Below are 10,531 nucleotides of genomic sequence, written 5' to 3' on the forward strand. Positions count from 1 at the left end.
GTTTGCTGACTAACGAGCCTTCGTGTGTTGTTTTGATGTTGATGGCTGGCGAGCAGGTTGGACTTGACACTTTATTCAATACATTTCTTCTTGAGGGTAGCAATAATGACTCTGCCACCCGTATTAACGAGGTGCCTCACTCTTCTGCTGCCGAGGCTGAGGCCCAATCCCAGCCTACGCAACGAGAGGTGGCTGGGACCAGCTCTAGTCTGGGCCCCCAACCAGAGGTCGAAGTGGATGGTGAAGGACCTGAGGTTATCGTCGTTGACAACCCAAGGAAAAGGAAACCGTCCTCCAGCCCCGAGGGGGTGCTCACAGTGATGGAGAAGAACTTTGATACAAGCAGCTTTATCGATTCCCAGCTCTTACCTGGTACAGAGGATTTCTTTCTGGATGGGGATCTTGCTTCTCAAGCCAAATGGGTGTACCGCACCTTGCTCCGGGCCGCTGCCATAGCAAAGAAGGCAGAGCCCGTCTTTGCGGGAGCTCAGAATCTAGAAAACAAGCTTCAATCGTACGTCAGTGCCAATGAGAAGTATAAGGTTGAGGTGAAGTCGCTGCAGACATAGTTAGCTGCTTCTGAGGAGAAGGTCAAGACTTCCGATGTGACGGTGGCGTGGCTACCGAGTGGGAGCTTGCCTTGGAGGGCGAACTCAGCGCTGCTCAAGGTCGGGTAAAGGAACTCGAAAAAGAGTGTGATGAGGCCCTCTCATCGGTGACTGCGGCCAAGACTGAGGCTGTTGAGCTGAGGAAAAAGTATAGAGAGACCGTGAAGCAAGATAAGAATGCCATCATGGTGACTAAGGAGGCGATCAAGGCTCAAGTGAAGCTGTTAGCTCCCGATTTTGATACCTCGGCCGTCAGCATTTCTAAAACCATTAAGGATGGCAAGATCATTGATATCTCGAAGAACTAATGTAATCTTGTTGTATCTTGTTTTGATTTTTGTAATTTGTGTGGATTTTTGAACGCTTAAGTAGTTTTAGCGAACTCGTTTACCGTTTTATCAGTAGATAACAAATTGCTTGTTCACCATTTTACTGGTAATTAACGACTTGCTTGCTGTGTTTGCTTACCATTTTCTTGGTAATTATCTATTTGCTTGCACTTGTTTACCAATTCGTTGGTAATTAATGAAGCCAGGTCATGACTTTTTCGTTTGAGTGCCTGAAACTTGGCCTTATTTAATAGCCGTAGCGTTTGCGACTTCAATGGTTCCCGGGGTGATCAGCCCCGGGATGCCGTGTCGTTATGGTATTAATTACTTTTACTTGGCAAAGTGATTTGAATAATTTGAATAATATTGGAATATAAAATGAAAAAAGAGACGATTAGCGTAGCCTGAACACAATTATATCATGATGATTTGCAAATAAACAACTAATGGGAGGTAATGCAACATGAAATGAAACTGGTCTTACTAAACCGGTACATTGCCTGCCTGTTGGGTGTGCTCGGGCTTCTAAGAGTAGAACCTTCCTAGGTTCCTTGCATTCAATGTTCTCGGGACCTCCCTGCTGTCCAGTCATTCCAGCTTATAAGCTCCGTTGCCGACTACTTCTTTTACTCTGTAGGGGCCTTCCCAATTGGCTGCCAACTTTCCTTCCCCTGGTGCCAGGAGTCCAACGTCGTTGCGTCGTAGGACTAGGTCGCTTGGCTCAAAATCTCTTTTTAGTACTTTGGCGTTGTAACGCAGGGCCATCCTTTATTTCAACGCCGTCTCCGACAAGTGGGCCATCTATCTAGTCTCATCCAGTAAGTCCTTTTCTACGGCTTCTTCAACCCCTCCCAAGAGTAGTCGTGGGCTCGGTTCCCCAATCTCTACTAGTATTATCGCGTCAACCCCATAAGTGAGCCGGAAGAGCGTTTTCCCGGTAGATGACTGCTGCGTTGTGCGATAGGACCAGAGGACCGATGCTAGTTCGTCTGCCCACGCTCCCTTCTTCTGGTCAAGTCACTTTTTGAGGCCTTACAGGATGACCTTGTTCGTTGCTTCGACTTGGCCGTTAGTTTGTGGGTGCTCGACAGACGAGAACTTCTTTGCTTTATCCCTAAACCGGCGAGAAATTTTCCGAACTTTTTATCGGCAAACTGTGTTCCGTTGTCTGAGATGACGACCTCCGGGATCTCAAATCTGGCTATTACTTGCCTCCACATGAATTTTCGGCAGTTTGCCGAAGATATGCTGGCCAACGGTTTGGCCTCCACCCACTTGGTGTAATAATCGATGGCAACAATTAGGTATTTGACCTGCCCAGGTCCGACCGGGAAGGGTCCTAGCAAGTCGACTCCCCACTGAGAGAATGGTCGGGAGGCCATCAGTAGGCTTAGCTCGACTGCCGGTGCTTTGTGAAAGTTGGTGTTTTCTTGGCACCTCCTGCATTTCTTCACGAACTCCTTGGAATCCGACATCTTTGAGGGCCAAAAGTAGCCGGCCCTGACGAGCTTTCGGGCTAAGGCTTTTCCTCCGATGTGATGGCCGCAGCACCCCTCGTGGACTTCGCTTAGCACGTAGTCCATCTGGTCAGGGCGTAGGCACTTCAATAGAAGTTAGTTCAGCCCCTTCTTAAATAGCTGGCCTTGTATTATCGTATACTTGGCCGCTTCTCTTCTTAGTGCCTTTATCGTCTTATCGTCATCAGGGAGCTTACTGTTTTCCAAGAGGTTGATGATTGGGTCCATCCATGAGGGGGATCGATTGTACATGCTATATGCAGGGTCACCGTTGGTTCCTTCACTAAACCTTGAATCAGAGATCGGTTCCCTGTTCCTGGTTTTGTGCTTGCCAGTTTTGATAGGAGGTCAGCTCGGGTGTTCCTCTCTCTTGGAACATGTTGCACTGTGAACTCGTCGAACTCCTCGCTCAGCTTTTTAACTTTCTCCAAGTATTTCTGCAGCAGGGAGTCCCTGGTCTGATACGTTCCATTAATCTGTAATGTGATGACCTGGAAGTCGCTGCATACTTCCACTCTGGGGGCTCCGATTTCCCTTGCCAAAAGTAGGCCGCCAAGGAGGGCCTCGTATTCTGCTTGATTATTGGACACCGGGAACTCGAACTTGACCGATTGCTCATACACGACTCCCGTTGGGCTTTCTAGAATGATTCCCGCTCCCCCGAATGTTTGGTTGGAGGCTCCGTCCACATGGAGCTTCCACCGTGTGCTTGGTGTCTCGGGATTGTTTCTTGTTACCTCTACCAGGAAGTCGGCCATTGCTTGGGCCTTGATTGCATGTATGGGTTTGTACTGTAAATCATACTGAGACAGTTTGATTGCCCAGGTCATCATTCTGCCCGCCAGGTCGGGTTTTTGTAACACTTGGCGGATCGCTTGGTCTGTCCTGATGATTATTTGGTGTCCCTAGAAGTATTGTCGCAGCCTACGGGAGGAGGTCAGGAGCGCATATGCCAGTTTTTCCAGCTTACTGTACCTCAATTCTGCCCCCTGCAACGCCTTGCTCACGAAGTAGACCGGTTGCTGAATCCTCCCTTCTTCTCTTACCAGGATGGTTGCCAAAGCTTCATCACTTACTGCCAAGTACAAGAATAGCGCCTCACCGTTTCTGGGCTTACCGAGGACAGGGGGCGCCGGACAATGGTCTTGAAGTGATTGAAGGCTTCCTCGTACGTCGGGGTCCATTCGAACACTATCCCTTTTTTTCATTAGGTTGAAGAACGGAAGAGCTTTGGCAGCCAATGCGCCGAGGAAACGAGATAGCGCCGTGAGTCTTCCTGCCAGTCTCTGCACATCTTTAATACATCCCGGGCTTGACATTTGTAGGATTGCTTTACATTTTTCCGGGTTGGCCTCCACTCCTCTTTGGGTTATCATGAAGCCCAAGAACTTCCCAGCTTCCGTGGCGAAGGCACACTTGAGAGGGTTAAGCCTCATGTTGTGTTGCCGAAGAGATGCAAACACGGTCTCTAGATCACTGATGAGGTCTTCGGCCTGGGTGGTCTTCACCAAGATGTCATCTACGCACACTTCCACCGTCTTGCCGATGAGACTACTAAATACCTTGTTCATCAGCCTTTGATATGTAGCTTCTGTGTTTTTCAGTCCGAAAGGCATCACCTTATAGCAGTATGTACCCCCTAGCGTTATGAACACCGTCTTCTCCTCGTCTGGCCGGTGCATCGGTATCTGGTTGTAGCCAGAGTATGCGTCCATGAAACTCAGAAACCGATACCCCGCCGCCGCGTCTACAAGAGCATCAATATTAGGGAGGGAGAAGGAATCCTTAGGGCATGCCTTGTTGAGATCGGAATAGTCCACGCACATTCTCCACTTTCCATTGGCTTTCTTGACCAGGACTACATTCGAGAGCCAGGTCGAGTAGTCTAGTTCTCGAATGAACCCGGCATCTAGCAAGCTGACCGTTTGCCTGGCCACCTCGTCAGCCCTCTCCTTGGACATTTTCCTCCTCCTCTGTGCCACCAGTTTAGCTTCTGCCTTCACGGCAAGGTGGTGCGACATGAATTGCGGGTCAATTCCCAGCATGTCGGCTGGCGTCCATGCGAACAGATCGCCGTTTGCTCGAATCATTTCCACCAGTGGCTCTTTCAAGTCATGAGGGAGGTTTCTGTTCACGAAAGTGAACTTTTCATCCGAGTCACCGACCCGGAACTTCTCGAGGTCTTCTTCAGGTTCTGGCCTGGGCTTGTCGTCGACCCTGGCATCTAGATCAGCTAGGAAAACCCCGGATGCCTCTTTAGACTTCTTTCTAAGGGAGAGACTGGTGTTGTCGCATGCGACCGCCGTTTCCAAATCTCGCCTGATGGAACCAACCGATCCATCATCAGCGACAAACTTCATCAACAGTAGCTTGGTACAAATCACTGCTCCAAACTCATTGATGGTTTTCCTTCCTAAGATGAGGTTGTAGGCCGTGGAGTCCCTTAGGACAACGAACTCCGCCATTACCGACCTCTTCCTATGGAGACCGGTAGGGAGACTATTCCATCAGGCTTGATAAAGTTATCACCTAAGCCGACCACACCGTGTTGGTGGGTTCTTAGGTCGGTGTATCAGAGGTCCAGAGCATCAAACACGTTACGGAACATGATGTTCGTATCGGCTCTAGTGTCTACGAGGATTCGCCTGACCATACCAGTTCCCACCCTTGCTGTGATCACCATGGGAGGGTTCTCCGACAAGTCATCGAACCATTGGTCCTTTGGTCCGAATGATATTGACGAGACTCTCCTGGAGGGAGGCGCGGGACTAGACGATGACACAGCCAAGACTTTGGCATCTTTCCTGCTTGTCGACTTCGACCTGGGAGCGACGTCTCTCCCAACTATGACGTTCACAATGGTGAGGCCGCGCTCATTGTCCTCCTCGGGCTCTTGCCTTGGTCTAACGACGCGGCTCCTATCGTCTCCAGATCAGTCACGATCCCGCCTCCTGAGTTCACTTATGAGGTGAGAGAACTCTGCCAGCTTACCTTCCCGGATCACCTGCTCCAGAGCATCCTTCAAATCGAAACAATCTTGGGTCTTGTGGTCGAAGCCCTTGTGGTAATCGCAGTAGAGGTTTTTGTTCCCCCCAATCCTATCTTTAAGTTGCCGGGACTTCGACAGGATGGCTTCATCGGCTATTTGCTGGTACACTTCGATGATCGGGACTGTCAGAGGAGTGTAGTTAGTAAATTTCCCTACCTGGGGGAACGGCTTGAAGGCTTTAGCTGGCCCTCCGTCCTTGGAGTGCTCCTTAGACCTTTCCCCGTTACCGGGTTGACGAGAAGAGTTATAGGCGGGCTGCCGCTTGTTGGCTACCACGACTTGGCTAACCTCCTCGTCATTGATATACTCCCTAGCCATGTTTTGGATTTCTTGCATCGTCCATACGGGCTTGGTGGTAAGGTACTTCCTGAAATCTTCATTTAGCAACCCGTTCATCAAGCATAAGCTGGCCACCGAGTCGGTTAGGCCGTCAATCTCCAAGAATTCATCATTGAACTTATCTAGGTACTTCCTGGTCGGTTCCCCGCTTTTCTGTGTCACCCCTAGCAAGTTGATCGGGTGCTTCGATTTGGCAATGCACGTGGTGAACTGTGCCAGGAAAGCGCTGGTTATGTCCGCAAAGGTTGTTACGGAGCCCTGGGGGAGACCATTGAACCAGTGGATTACCGGTCCCGCTAAGGTCACAGGGAAGGCGCGACATCTTACTTCATCGCCCACCCCTTCCAGATTCATCTTGGCCTCGAAGGCCGTTAGATGTTCTTAGGGGTCTTGGGTCCCATCATACCTCATGTCCGTTGGCTTACCGAAGTGCTTCGGTAGCCATACTTCGAGGATGGAGTGGTGGAAAGGGGTTGCTCCCATGATTATGGGGTGTCGCCTTTTCCTTGGTCTTTCTCTGCTGTCCTCTCAGTTTTCTTCCACTGTATGCCTCGTTGGAGATCGGGTATAAATGATGGGATCTCGCCGTCTTCTCGGCAACTCCCTACTTTCCCCTTGGCTTTTTGATTCTGATCGGGGGTTGGGGTGCGTCTGGAGCGGTCCCTTCAGGGGCTTCTCCCTCTGGTTTCCCTCCCTTGGGAAAACCAGGAACGATCTTGCCCCGGAGCTGGTCGGTGGCACTCTCTGCTTGCTACTTCTCGCTCCAGCTTTTGCACCCTGTGGCGTAGCTCCTGTGTTATTCTGACGCTGTCGCTCCCAGTCCCTCCAAATGGTCGCCTCTCCTGGGAGCATGAGGGGGGCTCAGGTCGCCACAGAAGGGATCTTGTGCATTCACGAAAGGAAGCCACAGAGGCTACCCTGCCAGTTCGGGGAACCATTTCCTCCCCACGTGGTTCACCTCCGTCATCTGCCTCCACAAGACCCAACAGAAAGTCCATTCTGGCCAGTCCCCACGGACAGCGCCAATGTTCGGTACTTCATGTGCCGGACGGGTCGGAGGTGTTCTCTGGGTGTGATGGTGGGAATCGGCTTAGATCTGGGTCTGGTGAGTGAGACTTGAGGGTAGACGACCTCCCGAGCTGTCTTGCAATGTGAGAGGGGAGCCACCTGCAATGACACTCTGATGAGGAAAAAACAATTCCACACAAACTCACCGGCAAGTGTACCGGGTTGCATCAAGTAGTAATAACTCACAAGAGTGAAGTCGATCCCACAGGGATTGATGGATCAAGCAATTTTAGTGAGGTGATTAGTTTAGTTAAGCTAATAGTGGTGAATTGGGTGAAATTGTATTGACAGAATGTAAATTGCAGAAGGTATAAAGTGCAGAAGGTAAATTGGCAGAAACTTAAAGAACAAGAAACGTAAATTGCAGCAAATGTAAAGAGCTTTGGGTGCTGAGAAATTAAAGAAAGCAGTAAATCAGAACTCAGAACAATTGCAGAAGATTTAAATTGCATGAAAAGTAAATTGAAAGCAATGGGAATAGAAGATTAAAATCAAGTTCAATGTAAACTGAATTGTAAAATTGCAGAAAGGAAAATGTGCAGAAGAGAATTATCAGAAACTAAAATTGCATAAGCTAAATTGAATTTAATACAGAAATGTAAAAGTGCAGAAAAATAAAAGTGTTTCAAGAGAGCCTTCTATTCTACTCCTACTCCTACTTCTACTACTGCCTACTACTAATGCAGCCTACTCCAGCGCCTCCTAACTTCACAGACCTGCCTCCTTCCCTGACTGTGAGCTAAAGCCTTTTTATAGGCATTCCTAAATTACAAATGAAATTGAAATTCAAAACAAATTACAGTTAAATGAAAATGCTATTCTAACTGTTTCTTGTGCCTTTGAGTGATGTCAATGGGCTCTGCTTGCTTTGGAGCTTCAATGGGCTTTGAATCAGATTAATTGAGCCAAAGTTGCACTTCCAGGAGAGCGTAGCGTTCATTAAGTGAGCGGAACGCTTTTACATCCATGCGTACGCGTCCTCTGCGCATGCGCGTCCTTTTTGCATTTTGGGCCTTCCACGCGTATGCGTCCTTTGTGCTTACGCGTGCTTTTGGCAATCTGGCATATCGACGTGTGCGCGTCCCTTGCAGCGTTCTCTAAGTGAGCATAGCGTTCTTCAATTGAGCGCTCCCTACGCGTACGCGTCACCTACGCGTACGCGTCACCTACGCGTACGCGTGGTTCTTCAAACATTCCACTTCTACGCTGCCGCTCAGCCCATGCTTGCGCGTGCTTCTTCAGGTATGTCACATCCACGCGTACGTGTCATGCACGCGTACGCGTCGATGGCTGAACTTCCATTTCAAATTTAGATTTTGCCCGAAAATGCTGACTTATTCAACGTAGCGTTCTCTTTGCAAATGAACGCCAATCACCTCCACGCGTACGCGTCATGCACACGTACGCGTGGGTCTTCAAAATTCGTCATCCGACGCGTAAGCGTCCTGTACGCGTGTGCGTCGTGGTGTTTTCGTGCCAAGAGCGCTCTCCTTGTTTAAATCATGGGCCACGCTTTTAAAAGCGTGGCCTAAGGCTCCAAAGTGTGCCCAAGCTCCAAAAATTAATCTTTTCTCCTTTTTAGCTTATTTTGTGCTTTTTTTACTTCTTTTTCCTCTTATTTCCTACAAAATTTGTAAAATCAAAAGATCAAGTCAGAAAAAGCATTAATCATTAATCATTAATTTCTTGTATGAAAAAACATAGAAAAACATTCAATATTTAAGCACTAATCATTAATTTCTTGTATGAAAAAGCATAGAAAAATATGACATGATGACATGTCATCACACTCCGACGCCCAAGTCAGAGTTTTTCACAGATGACGGTGAGAGTATGGGATAGTGACGTACCGTGAGGGAAGGGTAGGACCCTCCCCATATATACCCTGTCAGTAGGGCGGGTCCCAAAAGAGATGTCTCTTTCCAAGAAGCTTCTTCTCCCAGCTGTCTTGCAGCTGGTTGCCAGGGAGCAGGTGTTTGGGTCGCAATTCGGGCGTACATGGCCTGCTGGATCAGTCGTTCGGGTCAGGTCGGACACTGCACTAGCCGGATCAGGCCGGAACAAGAATTATCATTGTTGTTGCTGTTGTTACATGTTATACTTTTTCTTATTTTTGTTTGGTTTTTCTTCTTCTTTTAATAATTCTCTTTTTATTTTTTTCTTATTTTAATATTATATTTATTTTTTCTTTTAATGTGTTAAATTTAGTAAACAATTAATAACTTTAGTGATGACAAATATAGTGTTATTTGGATTAATAATCCAAGTAAGTTTGATGATGTTGTTTTTTTTTTTTTGATCATGATTGTTTTTGCATCTTGAGTTCTTGACACCTTGGGCTAGCCCATGATCCCTTCCCAAAACCCGAACACACAACCCACCCAGACCCAGAACCCTGTTCCCTATTCTAAGTTCGTAACATAGATGTAACCAATTCAAGCTTTCCCATGGCTTTCGAAGATACATCCCCTCCAATGCGGCGAAGCAAAAATCATTGTCTTCAGATCTGAATAAGTTGGGCAGGATAACGCGTGGACTTCGCTGTTATACTAACAGAGAAATGTTTGTCGCTGAAAATTTTGCCGCAAATCTGCTTCACCATCGCTGCCCCTCATACAGCTTCTGCAACACCAGAATAAGGAAACCATTTGACCGGACTGTAGGAGTAACACTCATCCTGTTCGAAAGCTCTCGGATTAAGATTGCCATTGTCGCCGGAAGCTCCAATACAGATTGAAGATCTTGATGCATGGATCTGAAGTCTGCAGCGTTCGTTTGATATCATTGATCTCGACCTGAGTCTGCCTGGAATCATCCTGGGATGTCCGTTACCGCTCCCCATCGCCGACCCCAAAAGTTGAAGCCCCTGGTGGTGGATCCGCCGTGAGGAACTTCCATCATCATTCGCATTCATTGCGCCTCTATTCCTAGTCTCAAAAACAATGATCTCTCTTCCGCCATGGCAACCGGTCAGTTACTCCTCCTACTCTGACCTCCCTTTTCCTTTCGATTCCTGTATTATGTGTGGGGACCGCGATTCACTAAACTTGGAGAAAATGCAGAACACAGCCAGAAGAGCGAAGAACAGGACACAAACCCTACAAGGCTCCTGACATTCAACAAAGCAACAAATCCAATCTGCTATCCAACAGAAAAAGGAAGCAGCATGCTTGCTATTCCATCCCCTCCCGACAAGGAAGGTGCCAACCTCTGCTTTCAACAAGCCCTGGAAGTTTCAACCTGCAATCAAAGTAAGTCACTATCTAATTAAATTGAAACTCAGTTAGTCCAAAATAAACTGCCATGCTCATGATCTGCTCGCCCAATGCAGCGACAAGCAGCGCTCTTCATTCAATATTTTCATGACGGATTGTGGCTTGCAGCTGGGCCAATTCTGTCCAAGAGAGCCGTGAGCTGTAAGCTTAGCTACCTCATGGGCTAGGACATTCCCTTCTCTAGGCACCCAGGTAAACCCAAAATTTGAGATATTACGCACTAAATCCAAAATGTCATCCAAGATAACTTGAATTTCTGCAATTGATGCCTTTGATTTAAGAGCTTGGATGAGTATTAAACTGTCGGATTCAAAAATAACTCATTCTAGTTGAAAGTTCTGAGCTA

The 10,531-nt window shown here is 47.9% G+C and overlaps 2 protein-coding genes across 2 annotated transcripts; both read right to left on the reverse strand.

Annotated features, from left to right (window-relative positions):
- Positions 1–1,917: 1,917 nt before the first annotated feature.
- Positions 1,918–3,284, reverse strand: LOC112779050 (uncharacterized). Its single transcript, XM_025823311.1, has 2 exons — positions 2,652–3,284; positions 1,918–2,520 (listed from the first exon to the last, which is right to left on the reverse strand). The coding sequence occupies exons 1-2, from the start codon at positions 3,282–3,284 to the stop codon at positions 1,918–1,920; spliced, it is 1,236 nt and encodes a 411-aa protein (XP_025679096.1).
- A 1,742-nt stretch (positions 3,285–5,026) lies between these two features.
- LOC112779051 (uncharacterized) lies at positions 5,027–6,196 on the reverse strand. The gene is made up of 2 exons (XM_025823312.1): positions 5,446–6,196; positions 5,027–5,379 (listed from the first exon to the last, which is right to left on the reverse strand). Exons 1-2 carry the CDS (start codon positions 6,194–6,196, stop codon positions 5,027–5,029), a joined length of 1,104 nt encoding a protein of 367 aa, XP_025679097.1.
- Between the last annotated feature and the right edge of the window lie 4,335 nt (positions 6,197–10,531).

Source organism: Arachis hypogaea, chromosome 19 (assembly GCF_003086295.3).
Source record: "Arachis hypogaea cultivar Tifrunner chromosome 19, arahy.Tifrunner.gnm2.J5K5, whole genome shotgun sequence".
In the NCBI taxonomy this organism is placed as follows: domain Eukaryota; kingdom Viridiplantae; phylum Streptophyta; class Magnoliopsida; order Fabales; family Fabaceae; genus Arachis; species Arachis hypogaea.